The 19,348-nt window shown below is 37.4% G+C and overlaps 1 protein-coding gene across 1 annotated transcript in view; it reads left to right on the forward strand.

The window, feature by feature from the left end:
* Positions 1-564: 564 nt before the first annotated feature.
* EEA1 (early endosome antigen 1) overlaps positions 565-19,348 on the forward strand; it is a gene marked incomplete at its 5' end in the record, with an annotated part of 28,708 nt that continues 9,924 nt past the window's right edge. Inside the window, 12 exons of the mRNA XM_010284891.1 lie at positions 565-903; positions 5,198-5,347; positions 6,380-6,499; positions 6,730-6,933; positions 7,490-7,690; positions 9,022-9,135; positions 10,370-10,525; positions 12,406-12,545; positions 13,141-13,471; positions 14,977-15,078; positions 16,552-16,746; positions 17,605-17,787. Of these exons, the coding sequence (XP_010283193.1) occupies positions 565-903; positions 5,198-5,347; positions 6,380-6,499; positions 6,730-6,933; positions 7,490-7,690; positions 9,022-9,135; positions 10,370-10,525; positions 12,406-12,545; positions 13,141-13,471; positions 14,977-15,078; positions 16,552-16,746; positions 17,605-17,787 (2,235 nt within the window). The remainder of the gene's footprint in view (positions 904-5,197; positions 5,348-6,379; positions 6,500-6,729; positions 6,934-7,489; positions 7,691-9,021; positions 9,136-10,369; positions 10,526-12,405; positions 12,546-13,140; positions 13,472-14,976; positions 15,079-16,551; positions 16,747-17,604; positions 17,788-19,348) is intronic.

The raw sequence follows: 19,348 nt of genomic DNA on the forward strand, positions 1-19,348 counted from the left end.
TTGTTAGTTCTCACAGGTTCTCTTTCATAATTTGGATAGCAGATCATGCTGTAAGTATAGTGACAGGGCAAAATTAGCGTACTTGTAAAAATGACCAGCATGACGACTGCAAAGGATTAGACAGGAGTTAAACCACAAATGTTGTTGCTTAGGGAATTGTGTGAAGGACAGTGATACTTGAAAACTTCTTCTGTATACTGGTAACTCAGATTACTATTTCAACTTTTCCCCAAGCAAATACAGTTGTAATAACCTAGAATTTGAATGTTCACAGAAAGCAAATTGGTCTTCAGGGTAGAGAAATGCAGTTTGTGTTGTGTTTTCCATCAGAGGAGGTGTATTTATGTGAGAATACGAAAAACAATATTTCCAGTTGAAACTGTGTGCTGTATGGGCTCCAGAATTAACTTGTGTAATATGAAATTGAGGTCAATATTTCCTTTATTAATGTTTTTGAGCCAGTTCTTCACCATTCAGCATCAACACTTGAGAAGAAATTTGAATAATGCATTGAACAGCTGTAAGCAGAATTGCAATGGAATTGCTGTGTAACTCTCTTTGTAGGGTCTAACTGAGAAGCTGCTGAAGAAAGAACAAGACTACACCCAGCTAGAAGAAAAACACAATGAAGTATCTGTGAGTAAGAAGAACGTGCAGGCAAGCTTTCACCAGAAAGACCTGGACTGCCAACAGCTTCAGGCAAAGCTGTCTGCATCTGAAGCCTCGATACAGAGATTACAGACAGAGCTAGGTGAGAAGGGGGAAGCAAGCCAAAAACTTAAAGAAGAGTTGTCCGAAGTAGAGACAAAGTACCAGCATCTCAAGGCAGAATGTAAACAGCTCCAGCAGCAGAGGGAGGAAAAAGAGCAACATGGCTTGCAACTCCAAAGCGAGCTCAGTCAGGTAAGGTTCTTTAAGCCTCCTAGACCATCCTATTGGGATGGTTCCTCAACCCATCCTATTAGGGTTTTTTAAACTGTGCATATATATCTTTCATGCACATGCATTTGCGTTTCCTTGTCAAAAGGGAGTAACTAACCAGTGCTTGTATTTGAATAAATATAAAGCACTGGTATTTGGTATTTAAATAAATGTAAAGTGTTCTTCCTAACACTCCAGAGAATGAGATACAATCACCTCTTCCCCTTGGAGAAGTAAAGAAAGGAACAGACAAAAAGAAGAGGCTGTGATAAGAGTGAAGAAATTATTTGGTTTTTGTTTGTTGCTATGTCTGAATTTTTTTAGTAGGTCCAAACTTTTGTCAGGGGCAAATGAGGATAGTTGTAGCCCATGTGTCACAATCAAACTCAGCAAGATCTACAGTTATAACCACCTTTCCACGTTTTTATTTCTGGGAAGGCTAATATAATATCTGTCTATCTGTAGTGTAATTCTCCTTTTTCTGAAAGGGAAACATCTGACTAATTCTGTTCTATCTGGAACTCTTCTTAAAACTATCTTTATAATTTCAGTTTTGAAGATTACAGTTGAATGAGCATAAACTTTGTAGCTTATTTCTCATGTTCTGATTTGATTTTTTTTTTTGTATGTGGATAAAAAAGGCCTTAGCTAATATGAGACAGGTTTTTTGTCCACTCTTTTTCTCTTACAGTATTAAATGAACTCTTTCATCCTACAGTTTTTCCCCTCCCTTTTTTTGTTGATGCATTCCCTGGAATAAGGGAAGTATTGTCCAACAAGAGGGCAACCCAGAATATTGAGTTTCCATGACAAATATGGTAATAGACAAATCCTAAAGAGTCAGCAAGGTTATTTATTCTGGTTCAGTAAGTTAGCTGAAGCTATAATGAATTCAGGTTATGAGAAAAACAAATTCAGGTAGAGTATTAAAAGTAGTTTCACTTCTGGTAGCAATTTTACTGCTCTACAGGAAGTTTGAGAAAAGTGAGTCTCTGTTTTTTACATTAGAACCAAACAATGCTTGATTTGCTTTAAAATTGAAGAGTGAATACAATAGAGAATACTTAGTGTGAAAAGCAGGAATAATGTGAAGTCTTAATATTGCTTCCCTTGTGTATCTCCATGAACACTTTCTCTTTATGTTGCTGCTAGCTGTGAGAACACCCAGAGCATACGTCCCTCCACTGTTTATATGTTAGTCTACTGAGTCCAATGAGTTATGGAAGCAAGACTTTCATATAACAATGAGCATACTGAAATTTGAGGCTCATTGAAGTCTGTTTTATCTAGTGTCTTGGGTAGTAATGTGTTAGACTGGAGAAATATTTGTGCATCAGGAATCGTGTCCAGTCCTAAGATGGAAAAAATAATCTGTTTTTTGTTAGTATGACGTACTTAATTTTAATCTCTTGCTAAAGCTTTATAATTTTAAAGTGAATGTTTCTCCGTTTTCAACCCCTTGTCAAGTCTGAAATAGATGAAGTTGCAAGCTGTGTGTATATAGTTATCCTGGAAGAACTGTGGCTTGGCAAAACTTTATTTATGTATGTATTATATCTCCAGAATGACTTTCTGTCTCCCATCAGTCTTCTGTCAGGAGGAGGGGAGATAATTATATTAGTTTTCTGCTTAGAATTCCTCACTTGGTAGAACTACCTCAGTCTGCCTAAGCAACATGTATGCAAGCTTCAGAAGCACAGCCAAGAGGTTGAACTGAAACCTGGCTTCAGCCTGACAGGACATTTTCAGGGAGGATTTTTGGAGTGGAAAAACGAAGGAGGAGGAAGGTGAATAAAGCATTGCTGAATGAATTCTTATGAAAGGAAATGGAGGCATCACACATTCTCTGGTGATACCGTTGGGAAGGAAGACAGTCTAAATAAGGAAACCTTAACAAGCTGATGGACATCAGGATGCATTTTAGAATTGTATTGTAGAAGAACAGTGGAGGAAAAAAAGCCCTTCATACACGGTGTAAAATAAAATTAAAGCCAAGCAAAACTTCTCTTCCTCTCTCTCCCTCCAAACAGAAGTTCAGTTACTAGTGGCATGAAAAGACTAAATTTCTTGTATTTATTCACTTACTATTTTAATGGAATTATCTTTTTTATGCATGTGTATAATATGCATGTGTATCAATAGTTTATGTTGACACAATGAATGCTGCTTATGAAGGTATATGTATACTTCAAAGAATCCTTCCCATATTCTCAAAATTCATTTGAACAGATGCATGTCTGCTTAAATTCGTATATTTTAGAATTTGGGTGATGTGAAGGAAGTGATCTTCACAATGGAAGGAAACTTCAGTGATAATGTTGGTTCTAGCACAGCAATAGGAAGAGAGTAACACAAGAAAATATGGACTGCTTCAGTCCTGAAGAAATGTTAAATGCCAATAAATACTGTTGTTGTTGAAAAAATTTGAATCTACTCGATTGTGCCTTTGAAAGTCTAAATTTTTTTTTAATGATTTTTGTATTCTGTAACATAGGTTAATCCTGGGTTTTATGGTTCCGTTTACTTAAAGTCCTGCAAAAATATTTAACTGTGCCTGTAATAAAAGTGACTTTTGTGAAGAGTTGTTTGCTGATTTCCTCCTTTCCAAATATTGTCTCCCAGTATCAACATAGACATGACTAATTATAATAGTTATCTTGTTTCACCCTTCTTTCATCAGATTTTTTCCTCCCACTCTTGTTCATATTTTTAGTGAGGAGGAAGTATTAATAATTTAGTGATTCCTGCAGAAAAAGATAAATGTTCTTTATTACTGGATAAGAGATTATGGTCTCTTTCCTCACCCTGGTTTCCCTCTTCTACCTCTCTCTGAATGTACAGTCACAATTAGCAATTAGCATCTCGGCCACATGCCAAACAGCTTTTCATTCACAGTTTTTGTGGTTGTGGATATATAAACAAACAATTTAATTTAAGAAATGTAATTTAAACAATTTAATTTTTAAGAAAATAAAGCATAGACACATTTGCTTCCCTGTCTCCATCCCCTCTAACTTTTGCATGGTTTGATAACTTCAGCCAAATTTTGACAGATGGCCCAAAGGTTCTTCAGTGTTAAATTCATGTGGAAACAGGCAGCTGGGGAAAGGAGAGAGACTTACGTTCATGCCTCACCCCTCAATGCCTTGGGAGGAGATTTTGTTATCTAAACCACTGTTCCTTTTTCTGTCCTGCTGGGCAGCCAGCTGGTCAAGAAGCGATAGCTTGGGGGCAATAAGATTGTGCTGCCTGTTGCCTAGATATTAGTAGGGATTTGAGAAAAGCATGAGAAAGGTTTAGGGATATTGAAGGGAGGAGCTGGACTTAAAAGGTGAATGATTCAAGGGTCTTAGGCATAAACTCATAGGGAAAGCACGCTTCATTCATCCTCATACCTGTAGAAAGTTCTTGCTGTGCTGCAAGGGCTGATCCATTCTCTGTTTTTGCATTGAGTTGGAAGTTCATTTGTATATCCATGAATATGTTCATGTAGAAGTAGGCAGGAGGTAACCCAGGGCCTATAGCGACAGTTTCAAATAGAGCTTTTTATAACAGTGAACTATAAAAGCCCATCCTTGCACTTGGAAGATGGTGCAGCATTGCTTTTGATGACTGAAAAAATTATAAGGCAGACTTCTGTCCAGCTGGAAGAGCACGTTCCCCTACTTACTCTCTGCTGCCGGGAGGTTCTGGGGTACAAGCCAGCAAAACTGCTGTGTACCCTACATTGAAGGTTCATGTCTCTCTTCTCTGCAGAGAATGAATGCCATTGACGTAGCCAGATCAAGGTAAAAATCACACTCTTACTAGTCAGCAATGCAGAGCAGCATATTGTGGAAGCCAGCAGAGCGGGTAAAGGCATGGTGCTTTGGCCGCTGGGTCTACAGGAGCGAGGATGTGCAGTGTGTAAGATGAGACTACTCATCACTATTTTACATGATGATCCTTGTGTCTTTGAAGGATTGCCCTCTTTGTGTTTCTCTTAAATCTCTGTAACTCTTATTAAAGTGCTTCTGTAGCTAAATGAGGATATTTCTGGATCTCTCCAACCTACTTGTTTGAATATTTGTTCGTGCTTGTGCAGTTGATGCTGTTCTTTAACATGACTTGTGTTTCTGAGGTGTATGATGTGCCTACATGACTTCAGGAGCTCATGTTGTTTCACTCTGGGTTATGAAAACTTCTGGTAAACGCTGCCCAAAGCGCGTCTAAAATACAATGCCGTTGGCTAAAGAATGGCTTAAAAAAATGGATTTTTTTTTTTTTTTTTTTGCAGCTGCACAGTAAACTTCTAGAAACAGAGCGTCAGCTGGGGGAAGCTCATGGGCGTCTCAAGGAACAGAGGCAACTGTCTAGTGAGAAACTGATGGACAAAGAGCAGCAGGTGGCTGATCTGCAGTTAAAACTTTCTCGCGCTGAAGAGCAGGTAGGGGCTTTTATGCAGACTCTAGTTTGCTCTGGTTCTGATTGTAGCCTGTATACACTTGTTGTGATGTTGCGGTTCATAAAGTTTGTCCTTATGGGAATTTCATTTGACTAACGCTGTTAAAATCTCGCAGTAAAATTGTCAAAATCTGCCATGATGCCACTTGCATTACAGGTTTTGTAAGGCTAAACGCTTATCAGATGCGTGGATGTTCATGGTGCTTTACAGATGAACAAAAGATGTGTTTTTTGCACTTTGGAGCTTTGTCTAAGGATCTTGTGAAAAAAAAAAAACAAAAAACAACTTAGGTGCACCTAAGCCCATATCGGTAAACTTCTGTGTGTAGATATTTTTGTGAGATAAAGCCCTATGTGAAGAAAAAGTTGACGTGGCACAGCAGGTTGTTGATAGTTAACAACCTTTGTGGGGTGGATGGGCAGAAATCACTTGTTTTATTAATTCTTATTTGTTTTAATGAGCATCTTGTATATGTTGCTGATTTTCTGCTGCCTGTATGGGGATTGGCCACATCTGAGTGGTATGTTGTCGAAGCCTTAAAGCTTTTCTGTAGCTAATTTGCAAAAGCCTTGACCAGTATAGAAGTGGAGAGATTGCTAAACTGAAGTTGCTACTAAAACTGCTAATAATAGTAACAATAATGTTGTTTTGCAGGTGTCTATATTATCAGTCATGGTTCATCTTAACAACTGTTGGAAAAAACATACTAAAAATCTCTTACGTTTTAGATTTTTGAGAGCTAAAATACATATATGTCTGTCAGTTGTTTTATAGTTCTTGCTTGTGATAGAGAATCTCACCTATTAATAGTGATGAATGCTTTGGTTAGATTTCGATTCTTTAACTAGCATCACACACTTTTATTTTTATGCCAGTTTTCAAATATTCGTGTTTAGAGTAAGATCTTTTGGCATTAGAATGAACATTGAGCACTATTGGCATACTGAATGGTGCTTGTTCACTCATTAGTCTGTTTTGTTTGTTTGTTTGGTTTGCTTGTTTGGTTTCTTTCAGCTAAAGGAAAAAGCAGTAAGTTCCACAGAATTGCAACATCAATTAGATAAGGCAAAACAGCAACACCAGGAACAGCAAACGCTTCAGCAAAATACTACAGCAAAACTACGAGAAGCCCAGGTAACATAGCTGTGTATCCTTATGTGAAAGTGTATTTCAGGATTTCATTAGTTTAAATATGTTTTCTCTGTAAAAATGACTTGCATGACTTATACTAGTGTCAGTAAATTAACTTGTAAATCCAGAACAGAATATACAGAGAGCGTTTAATAAAATTATCCTACATTTTATGCATTAGGATTAACTTCTAAGGTCCCTATAATTAAGAAAGCTATTATGCAATTTTCTAGAATGATTTGGAGCAAGTACTACGACAAATTGGAGATAAGGACCAAAAAATTCAAAATCTTGAGGCTTTGCTTCAAAAAAGCAAAGAAAACATCTCTCTGCTAGAAAAGGAGAGAGAGGACCTATATGCAAAAATTCAAGCTGGTGAAGGAGAAACTGCAGTTCTTAACCAGCTACAAGAGAAAAACCATGCATTGCAAATACAGGTAAGAACTTGGAGACTTGTTTCTTTTCTCTAATTCTTATTATTGAACCGTGTTTCCTTTTTTTGATCTCATCAGATATGACATTTATCTTCTCTGTTCTTTGCTGCTTCTTTGATACTTAGTTTAAAGATCTTACTGTAAATGTCACAGGACTTGAGTTTTTGTGACTTGATGTTTCCTATGTACATGTGCTAGTAATATGTGCTTACAAATAATTTTTCGATACGTGTACGTGTTTGTTTCTCTTATTTTAAAAAGAGGTGTAATTCCTGCTTTCAACAGCAAAAGTCAGTTTAGCCTGCATCTGTTGTCACCTTAGTATTTTGGTTTTGTTACAGTAATGCCAAATTGGCAAATCCCTTTTGCTTCCATTTTTAGCTGGTAACCTGTTTAAACTCTGGGGTTGTGTACAATATAGCTTTACTGAAATAGTTCAGAAAAAGAAATGTTATAGTGTTGAGTCTTCAAAGCCATGACAAGAGATGCTAGAATTTAAAAGATTTATGACTTCTTTGGACATACTCTTCTAATTACCTCAATTTTTTTTTCACTGCAGGTAACCCAGCTGACAGAGAAGCTGAAGAATCAATCAGAAAGTCATAAACAAGCCCAAGAGAATTTGCATGAGCAAGTGCAGGAGCAAAAGGCACATCTAAGAGCTGCTCAAGACCGTGTACTCTCCCTGGAAGCAAACATCACTGAACTAACCAGCCAGCTAAATGAAAGTAAAGAGAAAGTTTCACAACTTGATGTACAGGTAATGGAACTCTATACTGTCTGGTGATGATAAATTCTGCTTGTGATTTCTGTATTCTCTCCAGCAAACATACAAAGCAATTTGAGAAAAATTGCATGCTTCTACTAACAGATGAATGAAGTAAAATAAGGCAGAAAAAAATGAGGAAAATGTAAGTGGATTCAGAATAGCAGTAGATGGCAAGTGTTGGGTTTTTTAGTTGTCATTTTTGTCTATATTTTTTTTTGTTTTTTTTTTTTAATTATGAACTTTGGCGGGGTTAGTTGGGAAAATCTGTCTTCAAGCATCTCTTGTTGTAGTTGTAATCATTAGCTATCTAAAACCCTGCTCTTTCCAGTCCTGTCTTGTCTGTAGCAGAGTGAAAGTCTGTCAAGTGACAAAGATCTTGTTATTGCCTAGAAATTTCCTGTGCTGGTGATTTTTGTCAAAATCAAAACAAAAAAGCTGTGGACCACCTTTTTGTCAATTTAATTACTAAATAAGGAAATTCCCCAGTATGGAGTCAACATGGACTCTCCTACAATTAAGTGCTGCTTAAGCTAAAAGCTGCTAATTAGGTTCAGCTATCCCAAAGAATAAATAACATTTGATCTGAAGTTCTTGCATTGATAAACTTGAGCTTGTTTTTACTGGGTTTTGCTACACTATCTGAGCTGTTTTTTCACCAGGACATTGGAGCTAAACTGAATCATCTATGGACTGTTGCAACTGCTTTTTAAGGCAGTGTGAGCTTCCTTACAGTCTTCAGAGAAGTAGCATTTCTATTAAGGAGAAAAACAGTAAACCACAATAGCAGGTTACCCTGAATATTGCCTCTCTGCACCAACACCATTCATACCCACCTTCTAAGTTTTGTTTGCTGAGTGTTTTGGAAGGAAGGGAGGTTGCTCCCTAGCAGGCAGATGGGAGCAGAGAAAGACAATATGCATGTGGAAGCATATTTTTGTGGTTTCTTATTTTCTGTACTTTTAAAAATCTTGGAGGCCCTTAAATGAGCATGTAGTCTGAGGCTATCAAGGTACGCATGGGTGTGAATGCAGTAAGTCTATGCCATTGTTCCTTGTTAGTAAGTAAAAATATTTTCCTAGAATAGAAGATGAGTGGGACTGATGGGGTTTTTTTGTTTGCCTGTTTTCATTAGCTCAAAGTAAGAACTAACTGTGGTTTAAAATCATGAATATTTTTCTAAACTTTGGAAATCTTTCTTCCCTTTTTTTTTTTACACTAGCACATGAAAGCTACTGATTTTACTATTAAACTGACTGACATTTTAAAATTAAAATGAGCTACGATAGAATAGATGTTTTAGTGAAATATAACTTGTCTTTCAGGTAAAAGCAAAGACTGAATTGCTACTTTCAGCAGAAGCATCAAAAGCTGCTCAAAGAGCAGATCTTCAGAATCATCTGGACACTGCCCAGCATGCACTGCAAGATAAGCAACAGGTTATAAGCAACATATAAACATAAAGTTCCTATGTTACCTAAAAAACTACTTAAATATCTAAGAATAGCTTGTTTACAAACTACACAAACATGTGAATATGTATTCAGAAATAATCATTTAGGATATTTTAACCATGTGATATGTATTCAGTTCTTTTTGCTGTAATCTGGACCAGATATATTTTGCAGTGTAAAGAATTTATTTAGGAATCCACTCCTTGTTGTAGGATTGTGGTTCAGCATCTAAGCTGTCCTACTGGGGTGTAATTCAATTCTCACCTCTATGTTATGAAGAAAAGATTGTGGAATACACTGGGTACAAGTGAAAACTCTTTAACTTTTTTGCAGATTCAGCTACATTCAGAATCAGATGCCCGTATTCAGAAATAATTGTCTGTGTGCAAACTGACACAAAACCCCAAAAGACTCTTGTTAAAATTACATGTTTTAATGTGTGTTAATCCTAGTGAAGCATTCCACTGGCTGCTGAATCAATTATTTGCATTGTTAGAATCGGTGCTGCTGTGGTCTTCATGGAAACATCCAGCAGATGCTAACATAGTACCATTTTTTTAGGGTGGGAATGTAATGTAATTGCTATAAACAGAAGACCTCTATTTGCAACTATGAAATAATTAATTAATAATTAAATAAATAAGCTTGGTTGGAGAGCCGTGAGCTTTGATGTAGTTGTCATCACAGTGGTGATGTTAGTATGTGGATGTGTTCATGTTTCTTGCGGAAATTACGTTGTTTTATGTTGAACCAAATGGTTTGAAAACATCTCTGGTATGTGGAGAACTGACTGTTTCCATGGTATTGGCTTTCCTCTTTGGCGGTGCTTGATTTCATGAAGACAGCAAAAATCTGCTGTGAAGTTTTGTAGTGTTTACTTTCTAGGTAGTGTTGTACTGACTGCATGATGTAGTGCGTTCATTATCTACAATTCCTCTTCCATTCATAACTTCTAAAACAACTTTGTTAAGATTTAGCCCACAACCTGGAGAGTTTGAGAGGAATATTGAGGCTTTAAAAGAAATTTTGTCAGTTTATCAGAGAGAATTCGTGCACATGTTTGAGTTTCCCCTCTCAATTTCCTGCCCTTCAGAATAAAGAAGAAACATTATTTTCCTTTTAATTTGAACATGTTTGATCATTTAAAGCATATGTGACATTAGTCATTTTTGGAAGTTATTTAAAAACTAACCACCTTCATATTTTTACTTTACCTCAGGAGTTAAATAAGGTCAGCGTTCAGTTGGATCAGGTTACAGCTAAGCTGAATGACAAGCAGGAATACTGTGCTCAGTTGGAAACCAATCTTAAAGAGAACAAAGAGAAACGTCTTTATTTAGAACAGAAAACTGAAGAGCTAGAGGGACAGCTTAAGGTTTGTATTGAACATGGTAGCTGAGCTTACAGAAACTGATGTTCTCGGCTGTTTGGTAGTATGTGATAAAAGCTGTGCTCAAATTATGGGGGAAGGATTATATCAATACCACTTTTGTAGATTTTCTTTTTCACTGGTGTTTCCTGATCCACCCTTTAATCCCATTCTCCTCTTCTTCCATGCTAGCATATCACACTAAGAAGATAGGCTTAGGGCATTGCCACTATACTGTCATTTTCCTGTACTTCTACCAACCTCTGTGCTACCTGGAAAGCATTATGAGAAGGAACATAACTACTTCCCGAAATTAGAGTCTTCACGTTCAACCTTACACACTTCTCAAGTTGTAGCCGGGAATATGTGTTACATTGGTTAGCGCGAGTTAACACTACCTGTCTGGTTTAATTTATTTCTAAAGCCTTTCAGAAGGCTTCTACAGAGGCTTTTTATCAAGATTTTTTTTAATCGGAGTTTTTCCTCTAACTTGTCAGTTTTTCTCTTAAAGTACACATAACTCTGGCAGAAGGTTTGCAGAACCTTTTGGTGTTTTGAGGTACTAATTTTCAGTTAAGGATATGAATTAGTCTTAATGCTTGAGAGCTTTTAAATTTGGGCTTTAACTTTTGTTCAATATTTATTAAGCATTCTTGGTGGTCAAAATTCACAATACATAAAAACATATGAAACAGGGATCTTAGAAGCAATGCAGAATTGGTTTTGCAGTGTTGTCTGCCTGTTTTGAGAGAGATTATCAGTCTTTATGCTCAAGACTGAGTGGTTTATGTGCTCTGTAGAAGAGAAGGAAGGTTGTTTTCCCTGTATAAAATTTTAAATCCAATGCTATTAAAAAACAAAGCAGTCATACATTTGCATTATTAGTGTAATTATTTTGTGCTTCCATCTCTCCCTTATTTTGCATACTTTTTTTGCCTGCTTTCATTTGTGTTTTTAATTCTTTAGCAAAATTTTCACAAGTAATCAACAGACACAAATGCTTGGGAGGAATACAATGCTTGCTTGCACAAGATTTTATGAGGTTCCTGGTAGCTGAAGTGTGAAACTGAGCAGGGTTGTTGATGCTGTCAACAGGAATGCAATTCTGTGTAAAATCTTGGTGTCATCGCCATTCCTTGTGATTATTCCAGTTTCATGGTATTTAAAAAAAAAAAAAAAAAAGCTCTTGGGCATTTGCTTAGAGAAACTTGGCCATTTTGTTTTATGGCCACTGCATGAAAGCAGACGTACCTGTAAAACAGCCAGTGTGTTGAAGAGTCTAAGGAGTGCGCGTTTGCTGAAGACTCCTGTGTTCTTTATACTCCATGTAAATCAACAAGTACCTCCTAAAAACAAAGCAAGAAGAACCTCTTCTAGGCGAGTGTAGGATTTCTTTACAGCTGTAGTTCATGTCTTTGTTTTTTTTATAAAGAACAGCAGATTTCTTGGGATATGTAAATCAGCAGTCATTTGAAACTGCTGAAATTACTCCATGGTGACCAGTACCTGGCCCCCAAAGCTAAGCACTGTGCATGACCTTTTTTTGTATGGATGTTTTGGATAGGCTCTTTAAAGATTTCTGCTTTTTATCTATTTCTTTGCAGTAAAATGTCTGCTTGGTCTTCAATTTAAAGATGATTTCAGAATGTTTTACCAAAATATTTCAGTTATGGAGGAGCAAGAGTTTTGCAGGAACTAAGTAATGAAAGATAAATAGCAAACTAATGAGAAAGGTAGACGGTATGTGAGAATTGTGACTGCCTTCTACAGTAAAGACTTTCTACAGTAAATGCTACTTGCAGACTAGATAACTTCTGCTTTTTATTGCTATTTTTATTTTGTTGGTTGTGTTCTGATGGCTCTAACTTTTTATTTTTCTATTTCAGAAACTTGAAGCTGACATTCTCGATGCTAAAGCAAGCAAAGAACAAACTCTTCAGGAGTTACAGCAGCAGCGACAGCAATCTACAGAATTAGACCTCCGAACAGCAGAACTGAGTAAACAACTTGAAGCAGCAAGAGAAGCGTATGCATTTCCTGTGTTATAGTACTTTTCAGAGTAGGGTGGTTTGGACTAGAGTTGAAATTTTGTTCTTCTCTCCTGTGATTTCTTAAAATGAGAGATAAAAGTGGCGTGTTCCCTCTTCTGTGAGAACTGAGTTAAATCCCACCTGTTTTCTTTCACTCTATATGCTATGCAAACTCCATCTGCCATGTTGTCTCATGTGAATCACTGACTGCTGTGATTCAATACGTTTCTTCAGTTTATTCACTGTGCTTGTTGTCAGCTAAATATCTGAACAGTTTGATGTACTGAGGTCCATCTTTAAATATCCACAGCTCTGTAACTATCAAAGACTAATTTGCAATTTATGTATAAGCAGCAAAGTGGTAGTTTCTGTTCATACTAATTGAGGAAGAAAAATACATCTCAAAGTAGTGTTTAGGGTTGCTGGTATATCTTCAACAGAGAGACAAAATGCCCGTGTTCTATATGAAAAAGGTATGCTTTGAAGTAGTTCTATAGTTAATATGTTAAATAATAGAGACATTTAATGATACAAAAGAAGCTGTGAAGAATTAAAGAAACCAAACCACTTGATTTTTCTCTGTATTTGCAGGATGTCTAGTGCTAAATTGGATTTACAGAAGAAATCTGAGGCCCTTGAACAAGCAAAACAGCAAATTTCAAAGCAGGGGGAGGAAAAGGCCAGCCTCAAACAAAACCTTGAGAAATTAAATCAAGATACAAGTAAACAACTCAAGGAATTAGATTGTAAAATGCAAACAGCAACATCAGAGCTGCAGCAAGTGAAATTAGAGAAGGATACTCTATTAAAGGACCTTACAGCTACCAAAGACAAGCTCTCAAAAAGCTCTGAAGCCTTCAAAAAAAGAAAGGAGGAATTAGAAAAAGAAATTCAAAAAGGAAAAGCAGCTGTGGCAGAAATGGTTAGTAGTTTCCTTCATTAGACATTAAGTTTGTTGTATTTACAGTCTGATGAAATGACTTTGTTTTCTGTTTGAAAACAGTGTACGTAGAACAACAATGCATGGAAATTAATTGCCTTAAGAAAAAACAAATTGTGATTTTCAGTTGGTCATACACATGTCCTATCTCAAAATTTCTTGTCTGGATGTTTGCACTGCTAAACATCAGTCATATCACACAACAGGATCCCTTTTTCCTTGCTGCATGCCTTTAATATGGTGAAGAAAACCAAGTGGGAACAAGTGGTGAAACAATTTGATGGGAAATGTCCCCCCCCCCCCCTTTTTTTTAATACATCAGCTTTATTATTACAAAATGCAGTTTTAAACCCTTTGCTGAAGTGCCACCATATTGAAGAGGCCGTTTTAGTTTCCTTTCTAGAGTCTTTTATATAGATCCTGCCTGTGCATTTGCGCGGACACACTGGAAGGCTTGTACTACAGGCAGAGTAACATCATCTGTCATCTGGGGAGATGTCTAACTTATGGTATTATCAGAGTACTAGAACTATTTGAATTTCAGAGCGGTCTCACAAGTGATGTTATAGCAACACGTGCTTGACCACCAGAGCAACCTATTATGGTAATGAGACTGAATTCTCACTAGCCTTGAAGTATGTTTTGGTTTTTTTTCCTTCCCTCTTTTGCATTGTTGGTAATAGGAGTGAGCACTATATCAATATATGTTTTAGAAATTTTCTTACATGGTTGTCCTGACAGCCCTGCCTCAGATATGGTAGCGGTATTTTTCTCTCATCTTACATGTCACCATTTCCCAGAACCTGTTCATAGCTGCTTTTATTCTGATCTAAAAAACTTCTGCTCCTAGTTAAAAATAACGTTTTTTTTTCCTTTACTCTTTCACACCTTTGTAAGATAAGCTTTTTTGTTTGCTTTACTTAGTTACTGCTGTTTAAATATTTGTTTCTCCTAAAAACTTGAAGGATTTTCTCCCCAGTTTAGACTTGAAGATAGGAGTTCAGATTCTGCTTCTAATTCTGTAGTCATTTGGAGGCTCACTACTGACTCAAGTGCATAGTATTTGGGCTTAAAATGTAGGGCTTAAAATTTGTATTTGCATACAAATCCTGCAAATGTACTTGCTTGTGGGTTTTAGAACATCAAGAAATTTTGGATCCTGAGGAGAGTGATGAGCCTAGTGCTCCCTACAGGAAGGAGAAGGGCTGCCAACAGCAGCTTCAAACGGGGACGCTATCCCTAATCAGAAAAACTCTTTGGCACATGGCTGCATTTGTTAAGTACAGGATATCAGTTGTGTTCAGCTTAGATTTACCTCTGTTAAAATTTTGAGAAGTTTTTAGCTGAAAATACATCTGCAGCTGAGAAGGAAAGCTTTTTCACTGAAAAGGAAAGCATTCTTTTTCAAGGCTTTGTAGCTCCTGCAAAGATACCTGGTACCCGCTCTTAGAACTTGGGGAAATACTTGCTTGTCTTCTGTTTTTTAGGAAAAATCTTACCAAGAAGTAAAACACCAGCTCCAGGTAGAAACAGAGTCTGTAGCTAAAGAGAGGAATGAATTGAAAAACTCACTGGAAAAAAAGGAGGGGGTAAGCTGTTCACTTAGTTTCAAAAATCTAGAAAACAATAATAATAAATGTTTAAAAGATTCTTTTTCAGACTCACATGCTGGAACTGATGTGAGATAAAGAGGTTGGTTGCAGTTCTCAAGTTGCAGTGTACCTCTGGGGCACTGAAATAAGGTGATAATAAAAATTTCCAAGATGTTAGTACGAAGTTTTAAAATACAGGTTTTACTCCTACTTTTCTGTGCCCCGCATACCTTAGTGGGTGATTTTAGCCCTTCAGGTTTTTCATTAGTGAAACAGTTACTTTGTATTACGATGTCCTCTTTTTTGTTTTCATACTTACGGTCTGTGAAGGGTAAAGTTACCTCGTATCCTTAGATCTGTTCTAGTCTCAGGCCTAATCAGGCTGTTCTCTGTGTGACTGACAGGGCATTTTCAGATATCCTTGAAGGATTTACTTGCTTTTTGCAAACTTGTATAATTGCCTGTGACTGCCTAAGGACCAAAATTAGTCCAATAAGGACTCTTTTTTAAAGAGTCTTTTTATTTCTTTTAAACTCCATGCAAAATCATGGAGTCCAGCTGGCAGCCTGAAGGTCAAATCCGCTTTCATGGATTTCTTTACCTAAGCTGCCACCTGTTCCCTAAAGGAATCAGAAAAGTTATGATCAGTGGACACAGTTTGGTGGACTCTTACTGCCTGAAAGAGGGTTTGTGGATGTACAGGTGTGATGGTAATTGCTCTGTGACTACTGCTGCTAATCCCCTGGCTCCTCTCTTGTTCAGCAAAAGCACTATGGTGCTCTGTCGCAAGTGCAGGAGGATGAGTTTGGTACCTGCTGCAGCTGGCAGCAGAAGAGCCCAGACCGTTTGCTGGCTGGAGAAAAGTTGCCTGCTCTTAATTTTGAATGGTGAAAAAAGACTGCGGTTGCTCTGAGCATAGGAAATTGGGTATAACAGACAATTTTAATGTGTTATATTAGCTCTTAAAATCTAAATCTACTTGCCAGCGTTGGACCACCTAGCTCTGAAGCAGAAAGTAGCAGCAGTGGTACTGTGGGATGGTCTGCTTCTGTGTGCAAGAAATAACAGTGGCATACTTGGAAACTGTTTGCTGCAAATAATGTGCAGCTCTTTATAAAAACATAAGAGTGAGCATACTGGACCACAAGAAAGGCGTAGCTTGGTATCTGGTCTCTGGCAGAGAACAACAGCAGGTGCCTAGAGAAAAGTAGAATAGGGCAAGCCTTTCAGATTCCTACAGTTAAGGGATTCTCCCCAGCTATTAGCAGTCTTTTGGGAGTTGATTTCCTGAGGCTGTATCTTCAGCTTTAACAGCTTTGACCAGTTTTTCATCTGTGAAATTGTCTGTTTGCTTTTTGAACTATGTAAATTGTTATCTGCATGACTCAATAGGCAGTTGTACAAATAGGCATGTACAAATACTGATTTAAATTAAAATTATATGCAGTTATTTAATATTTTTGAATATAGATTTCTAAGCAGTTGTCAATAGAACTTGATTCATCACGAGCGCAAGTACTGGAAATTCAGGGTCTCCTGAAAGAGAAAGAAAAAAGTGAGCAACATCTCCAGGGAAAGCTGAGAGAATTAAAGGAATCTTTTGAACAGAAGAAAAAACATAGTGAGACACTGCAAGCTGAATTAAAAACTGCCCTTTTAGAAAAGGTAAGACTGGCCTCTCTTACTCCTTTAAGGAAATTAATGTAAATTTCTCTGATAAGTGCTGCAGCTTTTATGTCAATATCTTTGTGACAAACAGCTGTCTGCTGTAGTCTTGTTGGAAATAAGGTCAGGATATGGAAACAAGGTCTTCAGATGCTGTTGGAAATGGAAACAACAACATCAACAACAACAATAATAAAGTAAAAAGAACCAGTGCTGAAATATGGATTCTGTAGGAAATGAATTTCGATAAAGTGATAAAAATGGGTAGATTGAATGTGTTTATTTTACTTCAGGAGCATGCTGTGAGGCAAGAGCTGCCATTTTCTTGTATAACAGTAGAGTTTTCTGAGAGTATAGATAAACTGCAGTGTTTTGGAATGTCCATGGCAGTTTTAAACCAAGTCTTCTCTTATTATACCAAAAGAATTTATCTGAGTGACAGTATGAAACTCATAAACCATAATGGAAAGAGTTCAAATGTCTTACAGCATTAGGGAATGTTGTGTTGTGTGCCATGCACTATTAAATGTTGTTCCAGCTTTGGCTGCCCTATGCTACAGGATCATGTTTGTGCTTTAGTCAGGCTGTGGAAACTTCAGGACTTGGAAACAATATTTACATTTTGCATGCTTGGTCTTAATGTGTTTCACTTAGTCTTTTGATGTGAATTAAATTTTGTTGTCAAATTAGTTACAAAATATTACCGTAAAAATCACAAATGCCAGATTACTGAACTGCTGTTTCATAAGGGGGAGGGGGGGGAATCTCACCTTGCAGTAGAAATGCAGTTTATTGACATGATTAAACTTCCTTTAGTGTCTGTAACTTTAATTGAAACTTCTTATGCTGATGTTTCAGGCAGAACTGGAGAATAAACTGCAACAGCAGTCCATTTTGTCAGCACAGGAGCTTAAAGCAGAGAAAGTCAAGCTGGCAGACTTACAGAAGACCCATGAAAAACATAAGGAAAACATGGAGAAGCTGCAGCTGGACCTTTATGGGAAAGAGGCTGAGCTGCTGGCAACTAGGCAAGACCTTAAGGTACTTACAGTCATTTTAATGTTATACGTGACGTAGTAGACCTCTTTATATCCATTTTGAAGACCAAGAAACAGCACAAGAACTGTATAGGGGGGGGAAAAAGCTCTTCTGCTACATATAGAATTTAGTGCTGTTCAATCCCTTCGCCTGGGACAAAGGACATGCTGAAACTAATTTAGAGCCAAGGATATTTGCCAGCTTACCTGGAACTACCTTTCCATTTGTGCGACAGCAATCTGAGCTGTGGGAGCAAAGCAAAAAAATGATTTATTTCCATATTCTTTCAAGAGTTAATTTTTCACGTTGCTTTTTCTTGTTAGATATGGTAGCTTTCAACTAATTTAAATAGCATAGCTAATTAGGGCAAAGTCTCTGTCAGCGTGTGAGTAACTGCTAACTTCTGGATGATTTAACTAGAATTTTAGTCAGCACAGTTTGAAGCTCAGAGTTGTCCAGGACAGGCACAGCCAGGCCCTGCCGTAAGATCCTAGCAAGGCTAGGTTTTTGTTAGTTAAAAACACTACAACGGAGAAGTTAAATATCCCGCATGGTGTAGCACCATGCTATTGGTGAGGCCAAGGTTTCAGGCATGGGGATAGATCAAAAAAGGCTGTTCAGTGTATGGGTGACATGAATGGGGTGGTAGGTCTAGTTCCCGGGAGGGGGTGGCAGGAGCTGGGCTGTACACAGAGCACCATCTGCTGGCATCTGTTCGGAATATCACTGCTGGGATGGCTGGCTCCTCTCCGGCTGGCGTACTGAGGTGGGACTGGAAAATGAGCAAATGCTTAGGTCAAGTTTTGCGGTTGGAGAGACAGCATTGTGTGAGAGAGAGCCGCAGAGCGGGCAGCTGCTCTCTGGGGTGCCACCAGCACGGCTGGATCCTAGTACAGAAGATCCTGGCTATGTAGCTGTAGCCAGTTGCAACCTTTGAAGCTGTAAGTTGAAAAGTGAGAAGCGTTGTAACAAATCAGAAGTGAGAACGTAGTTATAATTTTATGGGTAGTATTTGCTGCAAATTTACTTTGGTTTGAAAATGCACCATCTATAACAGTAACTACACTCATACATTTTTGGCTCTGTGACCGGAAAAAAGAAACGGGGTAGTATTTGAGGGCTTGTAAAAGCTATAGTTTTTGATAAAAAAAGAATATATATAATAAAAGAGGATCCTGCTAAATATTTTTTGTGTATATATATACACATACATATATACAAATATATGTGTGTGTATATAATATATAAATATTTTTGTATACACACACAACACACATGCAAAACATTTAATTTTTTTAAAGGTGTTTATATAGGAGAGTTAATAAAAATGCAGAACTGTTATTTGTGCCTTCATTTTTGAGTTAGTGCAAACATACTTTGTGTGAATCCTGCTCTCCTGAGCTCTGCCAAGTATCCCTCAGTCTAAGCATTTGTGCTTTTTTGTAGTCAGTCCTGGTTTCCTCTGTGTTCTCAAAAGAATGTTTCTTTGCCTCCAATATTGGCATCGCTGTCAGTATATCTTCAGCGGGTGTTCTGGGACAATATTCATGGCTCCAAACCTCAG

This window comes from Phaethon lepturus, unplaced genomic scaffold, assembly GCF_000687285.1.
Source record: "Phaethon lepturus isolate BGI_N335 unplaced genomic scaffold, ASM68728v1 scaffold964, whole genome shotgun sequence".
In the NCBI taxonomy this organism is placed as follows: Eukaryota; Metazoa; Chordata; class Aves; order Phaethontiformes; family Phaethontidae; genus Phaethon; species Phaethon lepturus.